We start from the raw sequence: 22385 nt of genomic DNA, 5'->3' as shown, positions 1-22385 counted from the left end.
CAAATTTTAGGTAGGAGTGAATCATAATCTGAGGTTATGTACTATGAAACACATAATTTTTATTGTCAAGTTGAGAAGATTCCTGGAGGAAAGGTTAGTCTGACGGTCTCCTGTGGGTCGTCTGCTGCAAAAGTGCAGCAATTCATTTGAAATGTATGAGAAGGTATACGGTATAATTTAATATATATTTTAAAAACCGAGCGAGTGGCCGCGTGGTTTGGGGCGCGTAGATGTCAGCTCTTATTCGAAGATAGTGGGTTCGAGTCCCACTGTTGGTAGTCCTGAAGATGGTTTTCCGTTCTATTAGAATTAGAGTTACAGGAAGGAGCATATTTAGAAAGATTACAATATTTAGTCAAATGTTGAAAAGAAACACACTTAAAACAGCCTTGAAGAGGCAGAAGTTCCAATTTTAGAATAACTAGAAAGCACCGAGGGACACTTTTTTCTTAAACAGTCTGCAGACCCACCAGCATTGCACTTTCGAGGGGTGAAAAGTCTGCCGGTGGGGGGAGATATAGAGGAAGAAGGAGGTAGATCACGCGCAGTCTTCAAGGTGTCGGATGCTTTACTCCCTCCGCAGCAACAGGCATTGCCTCAAATTCGCTGAAAGTCTGGGGTCGGAAAGCGAAGAAAACATAGGAGGGGTAGGGAGAGAGGATATCACTTCAGTTATGGTTTGAACCATCTGCTCTTCCGAGTACTGAATTGCGAAAACTCTGGCGTAAAACTTAATATCCTGGATGAAATCAGCCAGGTTTTCGTTCAGTCTTTCTCTGAAATATAATACCTGAACAAGGGATGGCAAAGCCCTAGAAGATATGAAATGTGCCAGCAGATAGGCGTGAAAAGTTTCAATAGTACTCCGGTCGGAAATGGCCTTCACTATTTTATCAGATAAAACACCAACAGTGTACGGATATATTATTTGTAAAATCTGAGAGTGAGATAGGGCGAAAACAAGAGCATGAACCTGAAACTCAAGTAAGAAAGAAAGAAATGACATCGTTGGTTGAATTAGCAGAAAACCTAGAAATACCTTTCAAAAGAATAGCAAGTTGATGGGGTAGATTGCTGAAACATGAAAAAAATACTGGCGCAACAGGTGGAGGATTGGAAGGTTCAGTTGACACATAATTAATGAAAAATTGGGGTAGTTGTTGGTGTCCAGAAAGGCCATTAAATTGCTGTTCAGATGGGACAGTAGCGTCTTGTTGTACAGATGACAGAATACTATCAGAGGACTTGTTGTGATCCTCTTCCACATTAGTCATGTGTGGAGCTACACTATCAGTCCTCCCACTGACAGATCCAGTTAACCACCGATTAACCTTGCTAGACAACACGGAGCTATTTTGACACAAAGGTTCAGCAGGTTTAGGGTGATCATCGCTAAGTTTTAGAGACAGTAGATTCCCAACTGTATTGTTAAAAGTGAAATAGCCTAGAGCCTAGCTTGTACACGTTTAAGTTGGTTAGCTGATGGCTCACTACCTTCAAAAAAACTACTTACAGAATTAAATTCAGCTACATTAGTGGCGGTAGTGGAAAATGACTCTCCAACTTACTTCTCACCATACAATGGGACAGAAGTAAAATCAAAGACTCCTTAAGTCGTGACACATGTGTAGAAACCATACCACCAAATTGCACTTTCCTAAATAACAGCTCGTAAATGAGCACCTCATTACGGAGATACCAAGGGTTAGAAATGACGAAAATTAGCCACGGCCGCTTTCTGCCAACTCCTAGGCCTTTCCTATCCCATCAACGCCATAAGACCCAAGTGTGTCGGTGCAACGTAAAGCCACTAGCAAAAAAAAAAAAAAAAAAAAAAAAAAAAAAAAAAAAAAAAAAAAAAGAAATGACGAAATGAAGTACGAAAATTCAGAAAAATAGAAATTCTCAGAATTCAAACCGAAAATTTTGCCGAAAACAGTCTAAAAGGGCTTTGTCCAGGCCCATTCAACTACGCTGTGCTACGACTTGTTACAGTAGTTTTCGCGGAGCAGAGAGGGAAAGAAGCGTGACGGGTGAATGGCTGGACAAAGCATGAACCAAAGTTTAAATTTTGTCAACAATAAAAAATAATAAAAGCATTTCCTCCCTACTTAGAATGTAGGGAATTTAATTTAATAAGGATAAATTTAATAGACCGGTAAAATTTATTACAGTGATGATAACTCAAAAATAACACATAAACAATTCAAGGGTGATTAGTTTACCAAACCACTAAACACAAACATTCTTGGTAATTGGTCACACTACCCAACGCAAGGTAGCATAAGACAATCGCTGCTAGGGACATCTGGTCGCGAAAGGTAGATCTGTTAGGATATAGCAAGTTTGATCTGTCTCTGGTAGACTACACTACAGCCACATGGAATAGTGGGGATTCAAACTCAAAATCAGCTTGACAATTGTAATAATAATAATAATAATAATAATAATAATAATAATAATAATAATAATAATAATAATAATAATAATAATATGGCCTTCGCTAACAAGTTGCAGACTTTCCGAAGTGGTGTCATCTTGAGACGTATCTACCTATGTCAACATTTCAATTGTACTGTTATTTAGCAACGAAATTGGAATTCAATCGGATGGATGGTACGGCTGAGTTAGTTTTTTTTTGAATGGCACTGTGTGCCACCAGAGATTTTAAACATGCGAACAACGACATGGAGTGCTGAGATTTTTTAGCGTTCTTGAAAATCGACTACCTCAGCCGGAATCGAACCAGCAAACTTGGGATCAGGACTCAGTTCTTACCACTGATCCACTGAGACAGTCGTATGTATAAAGGACAGACAAGCACGTAAATGACCTAATTTAAAGTCCGGCTCCATGGCTAAATGGTTAGCGTGCTGGTCTTTGGTCACAGGGGTCCCTGGTTCGATTCCCGACAGGCTCGAGAATTTTAACCATCATTAGTTAATTTCTCTAGCACGGGGGCTGGGTGTATGTGTTATCTTCATTATCATTTGATCCTCATCACGACTCGCAGGTCACCTACGGGATTCAAATCAAAAGATCTGCACCTGGCGAACCGAACATGTCCTCGGACACTCCCGGCAGCAAAAGCCGTACGCCATACGCCATTTACCTACTTTAAAAGCTTTGCACGAGAAATCTCACCGAAATTACAGATTGTGATTCTCACCTGATGCCGGCCCCCCGGTGTAGGGGTAGCGTGCCTGCCTCTTACTCGGAGGCCCCGGGTTCGATTCCCAGCCAGGTCAGTGACTTTTACCTGCATCTGAGGGCTGGTTCGAGGTCCACTCAGCCCACGTGATTAGAATTGAGGAGCTATCTGACAGTGAGATAGCGGACCCGGTCTAGAAAGCCAAGAATAACTGCCGAGAGGATCCGTCGTGCTGACCTCACGACACCTCGTAATCTGTAGGCCTTCAGGCTGAGCAGCAGTCGCTTAGTAGGCCATGGCCCATCGGGACTGCTGCGCTATGGGGTTTGGTTTGGATTCTCACCTGACTGTTGTCCGCCTCCGTAGTGTAACGGCTAGTGTTATTAGTTACCGTCATCGGGGACCCGGATTCGATTGCCGGTACAGCCAGAAATTTAAAACTTGCAGGAGGGCTGGTATGTGGTTGAAATGGTACATGCAGCTCACCTCCATTGTGGGGGGGGGGGGGGGGGGTTGTCTGAAAAGAGCTGCAACACCTCGGGATGAGGACACGAGTTTACTTTACTTTTACCTGACTGTCAATGCATTGCAATAGAGATTAAAGCATGCAATTCTGGCAAAAGTTCTTCAGTGACCTATTGCATGTATTTGTAGAATTAATCATTTTAATTCGATGTCGGACGCACCTGTATATGACTAGTAATATGAAGGCTGTCATTTATGAATTGGATTCCAATTATTTTAATAAAATATATCAGAGCTTTCGTTTTGAAATGCTTCTGTTTCCATAAAGTAGTGGTAATTGATTTCATGTCTACTGACTTCTAATTTAGTTATCAGGCTTCTCTTTCCTATGAATAATCATCCATAAATACAGACATATTCTGTACTAATTGTTATAAATTTCAGCGTTCGGTCTGTAAGCCTAAGTGCTCCAAGTGGTGTTGATTGTTATTTTAAGAGGAAGTACAACTAGGCAACCATCCTTTATTAACACTAATCAGAGAGAAAAAAATGGAAGGGATCTGGCACTTCGAAAAATGAAGATATCAACTAAAGAAAGACAAGGGCCTCGAAGGGCGTGAAAATGAAAGACTCTCTAGGATTCGCAACCTGATACTGCCGGGGTCAAAAAGAATAAGAGTTGACCAAGGTAAGTCGGATGATAGATGAAAGAGAGGAGCCTGCTACAGGTAAGTGGAAGCAATGCCAGTATTCAGCTAAGGGTCCCATGGTCGCCAAACCACGCTCCGAAGTTGAGAGCCCCTACGGCCCAATTTAGTCACCTCTTACGACAGGCAGGTGATACCGCGTCTATTACACACAAGATATAGTTATAGATCTAAAAAAGCATACACTCGACGCTCAAAGCATAATATTTACTCACTAATTAATCTATAATTCTTCCTCATCCTCGTCACCTTTATAGATGTCGTTGTTCATTAGACGTAGAAAAAATGCTCCAACTTTTAAATCCTAGATATTCAAGAACCCTTCTAGATTGATATGGCCTGTTTTATATTATATCTTAGTGCGGGCAGGTGGCATTTAAGACTGCCTACCTGCGAAAAACTCGTGCCACCGACACGTTAATGACCTATCTTTAAAGCAACATATTATCTGTATCACATCTCCTCTTTAAAAGCGGTGACAGACAAAGGAAAATTAAACAAATAGGCCTTAGGTCTATATTGCATTGAAGAACAATGAATATTTGGTGATGGTGACTATTGTCTTAAGAGGAAGTATAAGTAGGCAAGGGCTCCGTGGTACCCAACCCACGCTCCCAAGTTAAGAGCCCCTTGGGTCCCTTTTAGTCGCCTCGTACGACAGGCAGCGGATAGAAAATGGAAGCGATCCGACTCTTCGAAAAATGAAGGTATCGGCCAAAGAAAGACAAGGGCCACGAAGGGCGTGAAATTGAAAGGCTCGCTAGCCCTCAGAAGCCTAATAGCGTCGGGGTCGGAAAAGAACGAGTATTGACCAAGGAAGGTCGGATAGGATAGATGAAATTGAGGAGCTTGGCACATGTAAGTGGAAGCAATGCCATGACTCAGCCAAGGGCCCCGTGGTACCCAATCCACGCTCCCAAGTTAAGAGCCCCTTGAGTCCCTTTTAGTCGCCTCTTACGACAGGCAGGGGATACCGTGGGTGTTATCCTACCGTCCCCATCCACAGCGGGTTATCGAGGACAAGATCTTAATTACTTCGTCATGTGTGTGCTTGTTGCTTTTATGAAAGTATGCTACTGTATGTTGCACAAGCCGAAAAACAGAATGTTCATAGCATTTGGAAAAAAAGTCTAAGTACTTGAAACAGAAAGTTTCCCGATATTCCTTTAGTTTCTTTCGTAAGGATGTTGGTATCCATGTCCGGGAGTTTGACAAACCTTTCTCATTAGAAAGTAACGCACTAATCCCCTCTTCTCGCACAAGCCGAAATCCTCTACGAACTGACGTTCCATAGCGCGAACAGCGATGTTGATGACGTCTAGCGGTACGGTGTGGCAGGCCCGCTAATTGTAAACTCGGCTTGCTAATTCCACTCATTGGAAATCTGTTAAAATAATTGAACGATCATAATAATTAAGAATGAGGTTTCATATCATGCAATAACTTCTTCATAATCCTTCAAACGAGCATTGCACTTGCCATCGCTTTCTCTAGACCTTAAACTGAACTAACTTCATTTGAAGACCCAGTTAGCCTCCGGCTGGATAACTTAAACAACACACCGCACATACTTCGTTATGATTTCGGTAAAGATAAGCTGTGATTTCGGAATGGAAGTAACACAAGTGGTGGCAATTGATGTTTCACTAACACTTAATCATCACATTGATATACGTATTGGCTGGCATAAGCATCAAAACTTTCACTGTATTTTAAGCTTATTTGTCTTGTAATCTATGGCAATCATTCCGTTTTTAACTTGGTAACAGAAGTTATTTAAAGTTTTACCAAATAATTATTAAATACATCAGATATTATTTTAAATCAGGAAAGAAAAGTTCAGCGTTATGGTTCTTTTTCCCCTAGAATTATGAATATCTTCTAATCGGTATGATTAATTCGCAAACTGAAAGAAGGTTCTCGACCTAATCATGGGTGAGGGGTTGTATAAACGGAAACTGAAAATTGTACTGTTGTTTCAATTCATGCCGTAATTTCTGTAATGCGCTTATGTTGAAAACCAGCCTTTAATAGAGAGTGGAACACTTTGATAGTGGGTTCGAACCAAACTGTCGGCGGCCCTGAAGATGGTTTTCCGTGGTTTCCCATTTTTACACCAGGGGCTATAACTTAATTAAGGCCACGGTCCCTTCCTTCCCGCTCCTAGCCCTTTTCGATCCCATTGTCGCCGTAAGACCTTTAAGTGTCGGTGCGACGTAAAGCAGATTGTTAAATACAAAGAAACCAGTTTGCTACTCGTTAAGGAATGCCAAATTGTTTAAATATCCTTGTAAACATTTACAGTGGTGGAAAGACACTCACTGGGCTGAGTGGCTCAGACGGTTGAGGCGCTGCCTTCTGACCCCAACTTGGCAGGTTCGATCCTTGCTCAGACCGGTGGTATTTGAAGGTGCTCAAATACGTCAGCCTCGTGTCAGTAAACTTACTGGTATGTAAAAGAACTCCTGTGAGACTAAATTCCTGCACCTCGGCGTCTCCGAAAACCGTAGTAGGACGTAAAGCAAATAACGTTAACTAATTATGAGAAGATACTCTCAGTGCTCTTTGAAATTCAGATGATCTCAACTTAATTCAGGTACATCGAAAAAGCTGTCAAGTTTTTCAAGGAAAATGGTTGTCTTGGCAATACAGCTAAGAAGGTGTGCAATGCATACACAGAGAGAAAAATAGAAGGGTTCCGACACTTCGAAAAATTAAGACATTGGCCAAAGGATGACAAGGGTCACGGAAATTAAAGGCTCTCTAGGCCTCAGAAACCTACTACTATCGGAGTCGGAAAAGATCACGAGTTGACCAAGAATATGTAGAACGAAACATAGAATGGTAGGGCACCTGTCACTGCTGTATAGGAAACTAGCATGTGGCCGCGGCTTTGCCCACGTTTATTAATTCAACGGTTAGATGTTTCTAAACTATGTATTTAAAAGCAAATTAAAACATTATATTTATTAACTCACATCGTTTTGACGTAAATTGAATGAAATACATTATTTTATTTTTATATTGCTACTTTCAATGCTTAAGATACCGGGTTGAAGTATGGTACAAATAATATTAAAACCATGTAAAAGACCATGTTATATAATACAAAATATATTGTTTCTCTATAGAGCTTCGGAATACGGTATATTAATATCCTTCCATTTGGAGGTAAGATATATATACTGTATTGTGTTTGCCTTTCGAACTCTTGAACAATCCACGTACAGTTGACAATGGCAAAAGCACCGTTTTCGAAGATGGAGTCCTTGAACTTTAGCGATTGTCCTATGTTAAAATTTCAGATCTCTGCATGTCGTAGATTTGACTGGGCTTCGCACACATACACACAAACACTTCCGAATATTACGGGCTGATGGCTCCTCGTGTCGTGGACCGAAAATAGCTTTCTACTCAATGGACTTACAGTCCGAGGAATACTACTTCGCCCGCGGCATGCGGAGTCATGATGGTGGCTTCAATAATATTCGTCATCAGTTTCAGAGCCGTGTTCATTGCAGAGGGAAGGATACATATTCCTGATAAGGATAATCGGTGCCACAATCGTCCACCCCAAGGTGTTCGAGGGTGCTCCAGGTGACTCCAAATTGTTCAAGATCTGTGCCGTGTAGTTGACAGCTTCATCTGTATGACATGTCATGTCGATAGACTTTCCAATTTATAGAAAACCGGATAATTCTTGTGAGTGTTGCTTGTTGATGACGTTGACAGCTTCATGTCTTGGTGCAGGAATTGTTCTTAGACACAGCCATGCGTCTTAGGTGAAAACCTGTGCCCACCTATGACAAACATTTTAGATCTTTGTTTGCCGTGGATTTGGCTGGGCATCGCACACAGACAGACAGACAGACAGACAGACAGACAGACAGACAGACAGACAGACAGACAGACAGACAGACAGACAGACAGACAGACAGACAGACAGACAGACAGACAGACAGACAGACAGACAGACAGACAGACAGACAGACAGACAGACAGACAGACAGACAGACAGACAGACAGACAGACAGACAGACAGACAGACATCATGGATTGAAAGAAAATGGCTTCCTATTCCACGGACTTAAAATGGCATCTTGACTGATATATGTATTATTTCTTGTTTATTATTATCATCGTCTATCTTGTGTCCTATTTGTTTCCTCTAAACTTATACATGTCCAGCCCTTGTCCCCTTTCTTTACGGGATTTGGGTATGAAGTGAGGTGAATCTTCGTAGCGAGTTTTTACAACCGGATTCCTTTCATGACGTCAATCTAATTAGATGAGTTAATTAGATGAAAGAATGACATGATATACACTGAATGACAGAGCAAAAGCAACACCAAGAAGGAGTGGTCAGAACTTTATGCCAGTTGCAGGGTAGACTGACGTCACTGAGGTATGCTCATGATGTGAAATGCGCCGCTGTGCTGCGCACGTAGCGAACGATAAATGGGACACGGCGTTGGCGAATGGCCCACTTCATACCGTGATTTCTCAGCCGACAGTCATTGTAGAACGTGTTGTCGTGCGCCACAGGACACGTGTATAGCTAAGAAGCCAGGCCGCCGTCAACGGAGGCATTTCCAGCAGACAGACGACTTTACGAGGGGTATGGTGATCGGGCTGAGAAGGGCAGGTTGGTCGCTTCGTCAAATCGCAGCCGATACCCATAGGGATGTGTCCACGGTGCAGCGCCTGTGGCGAAGATGGTTGGCGCAGGGACATGTGGCACGTGCGAGGGGTCCAGGCGCAGCCCGAGTGACGTCAGCACGCGAGGATCGGCGCATCCGCCGCCAAGCGGTGGCAGCCCCGCACGCCACGTCAACCGCCATTCTTCAGCATGTGCAAGACACCCTGGCTGTTCCAATATCGACCAGAACAATTTCCCGTCGATTGGTTGAAGGAGGCCTGCACTCCCGGCGTCCGCTCAGAAGACTACCATTGACTCCACAGCATAGACGTGCACGCCTGGCATGGTGCCGGGCTAGAGCGACTTGGATGAGGGAATGGCGGAACGTCGTGTTCTCCGATGAGTCACGCTTCTGTTCTGTCAGTGATAGTCACCGCAGACGAGTGTGGCGTCGGCGTGGAGAAAGGTCAAATCCGGCAGTAACTGTGGAGCGCCCTACCGCTAGACAACGCGGCATCATGGTTTGGGGCGCTATTGCGTATGATTCCACGTCACCTCTAGTGCGTATTCAAGGCACGTTAAATGCCCACCGCTACGTGCAGCATGTGCTGCGGCCGGTGGCACTCCCGTACCTTCAGGGGCTGCCCAATGCTCTGTTTCAGCAGGATAATGCCCGCCCACACACTGCTCGCATCTCCCAACAAGCTCTACGAGGTGTACAGATGCTTCCGTGGCCAGCGTACTCTCCGGATCTCTCACCAATCGAACACGTGTGGGATCTCATTGGACGCCGTTTGCAAACTCTGCCCCAGCCTCGTACGGACGACCAACTGTGGCAAATGGTTGACAGAGAATGGAGAACCACCCCTCAGGACACCATCCGCACTCTTATTGACTCTGTACCTCGACGTGTTTCTGCGTGCATCGCCGCTCGCGGTGGTCCTACATCCTACTGAGTCGATGCCGTGCGCATTGTGTAACCTGCATATCGGTTTGAAATAAACATCAATTATTCGTCCGTGCCGTCTCTGTTTTTTCCCCAACTTTCATCCCTTTCGAACCACTCCTTCTTGGTGTTGCATTTGCTCTGTGTCAGTGTATGATAGTAAGAATGAAGAGGATGAAACCCGGCGCCGGCACATAGCTCACGCCTCTCGAATAGCCCAAGACTTTACGTCCCGATCCGACGGACGAATCACCATCAGCAGCGTCATATGCCCTCACACCATGTAAGACCAAAAGCGGCTTCCTACGCCCTGGACGTAAAATGGCTCCTTGAATTGTGTTCTCTACCTATCTTATGTACGTTGCCTAGCGAATCTTGAATCTTGGTGACAGTATGTTGGATTGTCATATCCCAATACACGTTTTCCGATGGTTTTTCGTTGATAACTCACCAACGAAAGCGAAAATGAAAATTCCGGATTCGAGGTGCATTCGGACCCCCTTCCATCAACCTATGTTCAAAATTTCAGATCTCAGCGTGCTGTAGATTTTGCTGGGCATCGCGCACAGACAGACAGACAGACAGACAGACAGACAGACAGACAGACAGACAGACAGACAGACAGACAGACAGACAGACAGACAGACAGACAGACAGACAGACAGACAGACAGACAGACAGACAGACAGACACTTCCTTTTATTATTATAGAAGATAGATAGTCCGTAGATGACACTGCACTTAACATTAGTGCAAGGGGAGGTAGATAGAGAGCACTGTGTTCAACATAGTTGCGAAGAATGGAAGGTTATATCAAGACCGACTACAATATATCAGACCGTAATATCAAAACCAAGATGGTGGACATCGTGGGCGCAGTAGCTGCCGATTGATGAAGGTTAGGGTAGCACGTAATAACTGAATTTCGACAATAAACCAACTCACGGTTTTCGGAGATGCCGGAATTTAGTCCCGCAGGAGTTCTTTTACCTGCCAGCAAATCTACCGACACGAGGCTGACGTATTTGAGCACCTTCAAACCCGCCAACTTGGGGTCAGAAGGCCAGAGCTTCAACCGTCTGAGCCACTCAGCCCGGCGTCACATTAAGTTACTCGTGTTGATACCACTGAAAGAGCTACACAATATCTGGTTCAATCCGCCAGAAATTACGAAAAGATCACGTACATATTTTGCCACCGGTAGTAATTTAACATGATAAATCACTGTTGCACTTATGAAAATACTCACCACATATAATAAAGTTGGATCACACAGATTCTGCTAGAATAGATGAACAACCCCACAGCAAAAGAGAACAACACGCTGATTACTTAGAAATCTCACTTAGTCAAATAACGTTTTCTCTTAGATTTCACTTCGGTGGATAGACGGAAATACACTATAAAACTGTTACAATATTTATAACATCATTTTGAATGTTTAAAAATAATTTAAGGAACGATATTCCTCAATTTCTTCACTCTCATGAGAACTATGAAACATAACGTGTTGCCTTAGTTTCGAAGTGGTGGACAATTTCTAATATTCAGCACTCAATGAAAGGGAAGTACAACCGAAATGATTACGCCAGCACAATGAACGGCCCCTGGTGATGTTGAGCCTTCCTTACTGGAAAATCTTAAAACATATTTTGACATATGGTATAGCACAACTTCTAACAATGATGATGATGATGATGATGATGCTTGTTGTTTAAAGGGGCCTAACATCGAAGGTCATCGGCCCCAACAATGATGGTAAACTTAGTAATGAAACGTTCAGACACTAAAGATATAATAGGATTTTCCCCATTGAAGAACATGAATATAAAAACTATTGACTCTAAACAATGATGTCTAACCTACATGGACGAGCATCAATTTGGTGCAGACTACTTGATAACGGATATCCACAGCATGAATCGGTAGGTATTGGTACAATAAAACCCCTGCGTTACGAACGAAGCTAATCCCTGCAAGTCACTATTTCTTCTGTGTAAGTGTACAGATTGCTCCATCTGTCACACTATAAGTTTTTATACTCCAAGATCAAGCCAAATGTTTCTGCAGGCAAGCAAAGATTCTTGCAAAATACAATTGCATCTAAATCACGCAACACTTTGAAGCACGTAAGACACTGATGGAACATCACCGTATCAATTATCATCTAAATGAATTATTTTCGAGGAATACGAATAGGTCCACCATTTAGAATTAACTTATAAATAAAGTCTTCCCTAACCTCATACTTACTCTCAGATGACATATGCACACTACTGCTTTGTAAAAATATTCACGATGTATGTTCTTAATCCACTTCTCTCTTAATGTTTTATTCCTTAGAAAACTAAAGAATGGTTGTATGAGAGGCATTGCCATAGTTCGATTTAAATACGGTTCACAACACGATCAAAACAAACACATTCTCACATGACTGCGCATAATTACAGATTCTAAGTGATCACTGATCCATATGAATACACTCACACACTTATATTCTACAAAGAAACTAATATTTATCGTCAAATTTCATGAAATTACACCGACTGAATAAGAAAACAAAAACTAATAGGCTCACCATTTTCGGTTGGAAAGAGATTTCCCTAACCACAAAATTTGGTTACACACATACGACAGTTTGGTCTTTGACTGTACACGAATAATACCATCATATACGCTCCTAACAATACAACGTACTAATAAACCGTTATAGATTACTTTATACTTCAATAACTGGATCAAAACAACACTCTTTGACAGAATGTAAACACAGATATGTACTGTACCAACCACATGTCTCAAACGCTCGCCCACGAAGGCGCCATTTTCCACCCAATCGATAGTAGCATTAAGGTCTGATATATTGTAGTTGGTCTTGGTTATATATTTGATGGTGATGATTATCACCGACCTTGGTAGCTGCAGTCGCTTAAGTGCGGCCAGTGTCCAGTACTCGGGAGATAGTGGGTTCGAACCCCACTGTCGGCAGTCCTGAAGATGGTTTTCCGTATTTTACCACTTTCACATAAGGCCTCAATTAAGGCAACGGCCGCTTCCTTCCTACTCCTAGCCCTTTCCTATCCCATAGTCGCCGCAAGACCTATCTGTGTCGGTGCGACGTAAAGCCAATTGTAAAAAAAGGATGATTAATATTTTAAGAGGAAATACAACTAGAAAATCGTCCTCTGTTTTAAAAGTAATCAGAGTGTACCGGGGGTACATCTTCTCCGGCCAGTTAAACTGCGCACCTTCTATAAGGCATCTATGCAATCGAACTTGAACTGGTGTTATGCAAGATACTTAGGTTTTCAACTGTTACATGTCTCTACCATCGGTCTAAGTGCCCCCTCTGGCGGGATCAACGATAATTAATTCTTAGAGAAAATTGATTTTTACCATCGGCTAACCTTTGTTTTTGAAGACTGTTTTGTTCATATATCAAAGTTGTCTCACGTTCGTTGCTTCTTTCTTCAATCGCTATCAACCAATCAGAAAATTATAAATATTTTCGCTAGCCAATTAAAATTAGGTGTGTGTACTGAAATCCAGACTATCTGTAAAGAGTTTTGGAAACTTCTCCTCGAAAAACAATAAAAGCTGGGCGCTTTAGAACCGTATTGTCATCTTCATCGCTCCAGTTTAGTGAGTGCGGTGTGTTCTTCGGAGGCAGGGGCCGCGGCCGGCGTTCTGAAGGTCCATCATCTCAAGGTAATGGCAGAATTTTCTTAACATGTGATAGCTCCGGCAGATAGTTTGAGGGAAAGGTTTCAAACCTCTTTTATTTTATGTAAATTTAAAACCTGGTGGTTTAAGTGTAGTATTTTCGGCCGGTCTGAGGACTCTGTTCTATTCCCTATCGGAAAATATGTAAGGGAAGAAAGAGTGTTTACCCTCTGTTGATTCCCATTCAACTTGGTATGGGGTGACTAAAGTTTCTAAAACTCCACAATTCTTAACACTCTTTTGGTATTTAATTTGTCTCATTTAGTCACCCAGGCGTAGAATAGACTTAGCCTCCGTATCTTTGGGCCATAACCCCACTTACGATTAAAAAGATCCTATAGAAGGAGTGCAAGTGTTTCACCTCCTAGTCTTTTGTTCATGGCCAATCATGTTCAACCTTTTTCTTTTTACATCAAGGCCATTTAGTATGGGCACACATTGTCCCTGTTTATGTTTCTGGAAAAGAAAGTGAAACACTGTTGACCAGAAGATAAGCCCAAACCAGGGCTAAGTGACTGTAAATACTTATTTGAAGTTTGTCAGGTATAACCTTGTGCGCTGTAAGAAACTTATGCCTCTGAAAGGCAAGACTATATTAACTTTTGGAACTCAGACTCCTAGGCTATGTAAATTAGTGGGAAAAACATGCTCTTATAAAATAGTATGCCTATTCAGAGCTATAAAGCTCATCTCCTTCTGTATTATCATATTGATAATTCTCTCAAGTTTTGTACGCGATGTTTTGGACCTTAAGTCATTGTTGTTGGAGCTGACGAGCTCATTATAATTTGTTATTGTTCATTCAAATATTCTATTGTCCACCCATTCACCCCGGCAGCTTCTTACTCCTCTGTGGTCCACGAAATTACCTTAACAAGAGGGAAAAACTGGAAAGGGACCGACACTTGGACAAATGATGATAAAAACCAAAGAAATACAAGGGAGCTTTTCCTTTGAATCTCTCCTACACTGTTGTGATTTACTGACAGATTTTGGTGAATTTTGGTACACGTGACTTTGAGCTTTACTTGTTATGTTTTCTTTTAGGTAGGTCAACCATGTTTTTGTACTTTAATATTATTAGACAATACCGTAGTATCATTTCGTGATTCTCGACTTTATAAACATTGTTTATTTTTTATGAAACAATTATTTTTTAAGGTAATTATGAACGTTATCAGTGTTCATTATTTTCCTTGTTTTTATCATTAAGTACAAAAATGCGGTTGAGGAATATACTTTTCTAAAGGGACTTGCTAAGTACCTCCAGACCAAAACGGTGACAACACAGTTGAACTTTCAAGAGTAAAGACAGAGGCATGCAACATTTTGAAACTTGTTAGCAAATTATTCTCTTTAGAAACTAACGTGCCAGATAAGTTATACCTTTTTTCCTCAATCTTAAGTGATATCATGTGCACATTAGAAGTTGGCTCTGTACTTAATAGTGATTGAGAACGACAATTTTCTGTAATGAAGTTGGTGCTTTGTGTTGGTTCTTTTAAATCTGGTGTACATTGTTATGATAGATGTTGGTAAAAGTTCGTGATTTTTCTAGTTGCAGGATTATATAAGTTGGTCGAATATGTGTTCGAGTGATAAATATATTTTCAGACGAAATGTCATTTCGTGGTTTTTAACTTTGTAAACGCAGTAATGTTGAATGTAATAGCTTCTGTAGTTCTTCTTTACGGAAATTATCAGCGTTAATATTATTTTATCTAGAACTTACGCCCATCGCGTTCCTCTTGCTTCGCAGCAGACAGCAAATCTACGCCGAGAGCAATGACCACAAACAACCGCCATATTGGATTCTGCATTATTGTCTGATATATAGTAGTTGGTCTTGATCTGAGATATTGTATGACACAGATTCCGCTGGTACTTCCGCTAACGCTTCGCGGGTGAAAAATTAAAGCATATAAAAATTACATGAAACGATACCTGAAGTAGCGTCGAGGAGAGATACTTCCTTTATGCGTGCAAGGAACCCATCAACCCCACATTGAAGTTGAAAAAGGGAAGGAAGTAAGCTTATGGAATATTCGAAGTGATGTAAGAATTGAATATGTATCCGACCGTTTTCAGAATTTCTATAGGATATCTGAGCAATATGTACCATATTAGAAGTATTGAAGGAGAGACTTCAGAAAAAGGTTACGAATTGAAGATAATCTCTTAGTCCGGAAGAGATGATTTTGACAATCTTGAAGTGGGTTAAGACATTTAATTTTTAAGTTCCTTAAGTGAACAATAAATAATTGAAATAATTTTATGAATCCTATACTTTCATTGTCCGTAACGTAGACATTCACTTCGGTTATATCTATCATTTCCTGAACGCTTCGTTCTCTGACTGACCAAAATCGATGCTGTTTGCAGACAATGTCGACGTTGGGCCATGTGTTGGTGTGTTGGCTGATTCTGAACTTTCGACACTGCACATTGACGGAGCGATCACTTCCTTGCTCTGTAAGCCACTGTATTTGGAATAGTTAGAAGCACATTGTTCAATAATTTTTCCAATAAGTTAAGAACTTGTATTTTAATTTTCTGCTTTTGATGATTATTCATCATGTTCTTGTCCCGCAAAACGCTTTGTAAAATTGTCATATCTGGGCCAGGGGTTTCAGCAAAGTTATTTTTCAACGAGCGTTTTCTTCTTTCTTCAAAGTAGTTATAATCAGTCTAGTTTATATCTATCAAAGTTCCCGTTCTTTGTTCTTTCTGTAACAATCACTGGCTGCTAGTTTACAACGCTTTCTGCGAGGAACGGTTGCAGGAGAAGGAGATGTTACTGGAAGAGGTGATTGGAGGAGATCTTCTTCAAGCTACCGATCATGGTTTTCGTTGTCATCACTATCTTCATCATATTAATCGGGGACCATATGATTATCCTCTCTCCCCTTGTTTAGTTTCAGCGTGATTTTGCCTTTGCAAGGGCAAGACTTCAAATGTGTTAAAACATTGTAGATGTGGTACTAGGTAACATTCCTTAATCGATTTAATTACAGAACCCTATGGTTGAGCACTTTACTTATTATGCTGGAGTACCGTCCCCTAATATTTTTTCACAATTCCTTGCAATCGCATACTGAAAACCAAAACATAACAATCGACTTAGCTATTTATATAACAATGGAATATATTAAATTTATAAAATGAACAATCAGGCGATTTAAAATTTCACAGATGTTTTAAAGAATAATAAAATACGTGACTAAACATTTCTCGTTTATTTACAGGTGTTATGCGACTGGATGCTCATTTAAAGCACTATCATTCTATTTCCTGACATGGCTCTGCACGATACGGAACATTGTGTATGGAACCTCGCAGATTATGTGCAAAAATCAACAGCCAGAGATCATGCCTACGTCAAGTGCGGAGCCATGGGTCGGCTTAGCTCAATGTCTCTACAGCCTGTAGAATTTACCCAATTGTACGGGAAATATAGGTGGGATAAAGACTCCACCAAATTCAGATTCTACCTTTGTAAACTAATAAGGATTCTTATCTACAGAAATTGAAAAAGAGCCACGTCACCACCTGATGTCCGAGCCACGTCTTATCCGTGTGCATTGCGCCTTGGAAGGACTCCAGGGGATTCTAGAGGCCTGTAGGCCACTTCACGGTCCTAAATTGGGAGCTTACGCTTCCAGAACTCCTTTGCTTGCCCCTGTCACTAGCCGGACCTGAACAATCCAGCCCAATGGTCTTGTCACTAGCCGGACCTAATGAACCCAGCCCAATGGTCTTGTTAATATACGAAGCTAACATATTCAGCCCAATGGCCATCTCACTAGCCTAAGTTGCAGCCTTGTGTAGCGCGCTCTGATGTCGTGCGAGCCGCGCCATGTTGGATATCTAACCTATCTTTCGCGAAGCGTCATTGGAATTTTGAACTATATTCCTTTTAAAATTCCATTACTCTGTAATTAAAATGGGCACTCGGGCACTATCGATCTATATTCTAGGATGATAATGCTCTTTATATTTGTTCTGTGTCCTTTAGCTCGGTCCTTTTTAGACCTTACGGCTGTTTTTGATCAAGTAAGGTATGATTCTCGATGTTTACTTTTCGCTGTTATCTACAGAAATGGATAAAGCGTTGTTTGCTTGGAATTTAAGTTACTTTCGTAACTCTATTGCAATTCGATGATAAATTAGTTCAAGGCTCCTTGATTATTCGAAACTGTTTTCATTATGCACAAGAGGGTAAAACTAAATTTACCATATTATACCCCGGGAGAAATTGTTGTTCACAACAAGCCAAATGATATATGGGTATCAATTCATGGGCTAGTTTATAATTTAACACCTCTTATAAAGTTACACTGGGGACAACAAGTAATTAAACCCTTACTTGCGTATGCTGGGAAAGACATAAGTCACTTATTTGATCCGGAAACGTTAGAATTTAATTATCGTTACCACATTATATCAAGTCTATATTTCCCTTTTATGCCCCATGGACCGCTTCCTGGGATAAAGGAAGAAGTACCCTCAACCAAATGGACACCACCAGACGATGAACAGTGGTGGCACCCAAATTCGCAATACGTAATAGGTTATGTAACTGAGAGAGCTCGAAAAATTAGGATGCTGAATGTTCTAACTGGAACAGAGAACACGTTGACGGTATGTAAAGAAGATAAGTTGTCTCGTATCTTGGAAAGACAACTGTTGTTTAATAGTCATATCAGAAGCTACACATGGAAGTTTGAAACTCGTGTTCTTGATATGAACAAGACTTTGGAAGAGAACAAAATTCCCGACTACAGAGACGAATTTAAGAAATATGGACAGCTTGAAGACGAATACATACCGGCAATAATGCTATACTACAACGACGATCTCACCGAACTATAGGTACTTTTAATTTTTTATTTCGGATGGTACATTGTGGCATTTGTATTGGAGATAAGTTAATTATACAATTTTTATTAATTAATTACGTTATTAATATTTCATACCGCTATTTGCAACTCGTGGTTCCACTTGGTTTAACTCAATTATAAAATGGATGTCTGGTTTTACATGGAAAAGTGAAATAATAAGTATATTTGAATATCATTTGAGATTCTACTTGGTACTATCTTAGAGTATTGTTAACACTATTCTTTTCTTATGCATTATTATGAGGCTAGTTAAGAACTACTATTACTAAACGTTTTCATTCCACCCCTGAAGGGAGAGGCGGGCCTCTTAGACGGTGACGCCGTCTTCCAGGCCGGGAGATTTGTGACGGTGAAGGAGACGTGCGGAGAAAGTGAGGGGGGGGGGGGGGCGGCCGTGGCCGATCACCTTAGTGCAGGAGAATGGAAAACCACGGAAAACCGTTCTCAGGACAGTCGACGGTTTGGACCAGCCGTGAGGTCCAGCCCTGTCCCGTCTGCCGGACGCAGAGGCGTAGAGCCACGGTAGAGCCGTGGCCACCTCTCCTCTGCTCGGTTGGCCGGTCAGAGTGCAGAGCTGTTGGACCACAGACCAGCCGTGGCCACTTATGGGACGAAACCCACGGGCCGAAACCCACTCTGCGTCTACCGTGGTTAAGAGTACATTTATTTATTACAAGGCTATTCTCTTTTTTTGACATTTTAATTTCAAACATTTCAATCAAACTGTATCTATTATACTGACACTGAAATGTAGTAAATTGTTGATATAAATCACATTGTAGAAACCTTCAAAAGTAAACTTAAGAACACTAAAACAGTTACAAAGTACCGCATGATGAACGTGATTGTAAGTCTAGAGGGCAAAACGAGAGAGTTAGTCCTCATAAAATTAGGAGGTGAAAATGAGGCTACTGGCCGTCAGAAAGCGTAAGATATTAATTAAAATAAGAGCACGACAGCAGGGAAACTAATACCGACGCTGTAGAAAAATGATACGATCTGGGTCGATAAAAAATACTGTATAAAGAAGATAAGGCTGGGAAAAGCAATTGGAAGGGATGGCAGGCTCAGTTAGACCCCGAGTGTTCTCTATAAGGAGGAAATCCTAGGGAGAAGAATGAGCAATCACTAGATGAATTACCGGTACATCGAAAGATAAAAATAATAATGAAAAATGTTCTGATACCGTTGTAGTCAGGAAAGAAGAAGAGTTTCCAAGACACAATCAGACAAAATTGGCCGTAAAGAAGAAATTCGAAATAAAGGCAGAATATTCTGTGCCTTTGTAGGTTTTATAATATAATGGTACTGCCTGTATTCTACATTGTTAGCGTGCTGGCCTTTGGTCACAGGGGCCCCGGATTCGATTCCCGGCAGGGTCGGGAATTTAAACCATAACTGGTTAATTTCGCTGGCACGGGGGCTGGGTGTATGTGTCATCTTCATCATTTCATCATCATCATCATTATCATCATCATCATCATCATCATCATCATCATCATCACGACCCGCAGGTTGCCTATGGGAGTCAAATCAAAAGACCTGCATCTGGCGAGCCGAACTTGTCCTCGGACACTCCGGGCACTAAAAGCCATACGCCATTCCATTTACCGCCTGTATTCCGAATTTAATGGAACAGAAAAGAATGGGAACTTAAATAGTGATTTGACGCACATAGTTAAGTGGTGCAAGATAATGAAAATTTAGTTAACAAATACCAAACGATGGGATCTTTACAGAAGTTGTACAATGCTCGTAGACGGTCGGCCATGCATTGTCCGGTATCAGCTAGTTGTGCAAGCCTGAACTAGGCTAATCTACCACGATCCACTGAAGTAGCAGCAGTATTGTGGCAAGAACTCAGAAGAGCACTTTCTTAAAACATACTCTTACCGAGCTCGATAGCTGCAGTCGCTTAATTGCGGCCAGTATCCAGTATTCGGGAGATAGTAGGTTCGAACCCCACTATCGGCAGCCCTGAAAATTGTTTTCTGTGGTTTCCCATTTTCACACCAAGCAAATGCTGGGGCTGTACCTTAATTAAGGCCACGGCTGATTCCTTCCCACTCCTAGCCCTTTCCTGTCCCATCGTCGCCATAAGACCTATCTGAGTCGGTGCGACGTAAAGCAACTAGCAAAAAAACATACTCTTCACAATTGATTGATGAATTGAGTACGTTTGTTTTCCTTTAATACGTAGTTTGTCGAAGAAATAGACGGAACTAAACACGAAAAGAAAAACGTTTTCAACCAAGAATACCCGATGTTTATATTGCTTTGTTTGTCCCACTGTCACCATGAACGAAAACTCTTTTTTCATTTGGAGAAGTTGTAGAGAATTATATTTAATACACTCATAGCTTCTTTGACTAATTGTCCCTTAGATAGGTAACTTTATTTAAATATTTCAGTGTAAATGTATTGTATTGGGTGATAGATAATTCCTTTATTTCTTTACGGAATGCAGCTGGTTAGTTCGTACCTGTTACTTTCTCTGACCCTCACAGGCTGTCAACTTGGGAGCGTGAAGTGACGACTACGGATTATTAGCTGAGTCTGGCTCGGCTTCCACTTCCTTATCTCGGACACTTGCACGTATCTCAGTCAAACCTTGTTTGTGAAATCCAAGTAATCTTCTGTTTTTCACACCCTTCGTGGCCCTTCTCTTTATTTATTTCATTACCTTCATCATCATCATCATCATCATCATCATCTGTTTACCCTCCAGATTCGGCTTTTCCCTCGGACTGAGCGAGGGATCCCACCTCTACCGCCTCAAGGGCAGTGTCCTGGAGCTTCAGACTCTTGGTCGGGGGATACAACTGGGGAGTATGACCAGTACCTCGCCCAGGCGGCCTCACCTGCTATAGTGAACAGGGGCCTAGTAGGGGGATGGGAAGATTGGAAGGGATAGGCAAGGATGAGGGAAGGAAGCGGCCGTGGCCTTAAGATAGGTACCATCCCGGCATTTGCCTGGAGGTGAAGTGGGAAACCACGGAAAACCACTTCGAGGATGGCTGAGGTGGGAATCGAACCCGCCTCTACTCAGTTGACCTCCCGAGGCTGAGTGGACCCCGTTCCAGCCCTCGTACCACTTTTCAAATTTCGTGGCAGAGCCGGGAATCGAACCCGGACCTCCGGGGGTGGCAGCTAATCACGCTAACCACTACACCACAGAGGCGGCCATTACCTTCATTCCTCTGGAATTTGAAACTCATCTTCTTCCTCCTTCAGCCTAGAGCAGGGTGCAAAATCGCGAGGATTTGGGGGTTTAGAGACATGTACACTACTAAACAAAGACTTCAGTAGAATCCAAGCAACTGAAATGAGATTCATTAGAACCATGAACCAAACAACCAGAAAGGACAAGATCATAAATGAAGTGAATAAGAAAGTAGCTGGTATTGAGGTTCCTATTATCAGTGTCATAAAGAAACGCAGACTTCAGTGGTATGGGCACATTATGAGAATGGACAGGGAAAGACCTGCCAGAAAATATTTCGACCTTAATCTCGTAGGAAGAAGACCACAGGGAAGACCAAGAAAACGTTGGATAGAGACTGTAAGATCAGATGTGAAGGGGAGAGGATACAAATGGGAAGATGTACTGGATCAGAAGATGTATGAAGACAGAAGGAGATGGCGAGCGCTTGTACACCACACCCGGGAAACTGGAGTTGGGAAATGATGATGATGATGATGATGATTGGAAGGGAGGATTTTGCCACTTACCGACGATTTTATCTCAATGGTTCCTCCCCACTAAAATTGCCCGTTGGGGGATTTTTTCATTATAAAATAATGAGAAAAATATAGAACATAAACATTACTGAAAATAATTATTTACTCTGAA

The 22385-nt window shown here is 41.8% G+C and overlaps 1 protein-coding gene across 1 annotated transcript; it reads left to right on the top strand.

The window, feature by feature from the left end:
• The first annotated feature begins 17837 nt into the window (after positions 1 to 17837).
• Positions 17838 to 18503, top strand: LOC136874457 (cytochrome b5 domain-containing protein 1). Its single transcript, XM_067148086.1, has one exon. The coding sequence runs from the start codon at positions 17838 to 17840 to the stop codon at positions 18501 to 18503; it is 666 nt and encodes a 221-aa protein (XP_067004187.1).
• The last annotated feature ends 3882 nt before the right edge of the window (positions 18504 to 22385 follow it).

This window comes from Anabrus simplex, chromosome 5, assembly GCF_040414725.1.
Source record: "Anabrus simplex isolate iqAnaSimp1 chromosome 5, ASM4041472v1, whole genome shotgun sequence".
Taxonomy (NCBI): Eukaryota; Metazoa; Arthropoda; class Insecta; order Orthoptera; family Tettigoniidae; genus Anabrus; species Anabrus simplex.
The sequence above is the reverse complement of the archived record's forward strand: the minus strand, read 5'-3'. Positions and strand labels throughout refer to the sequence as shown.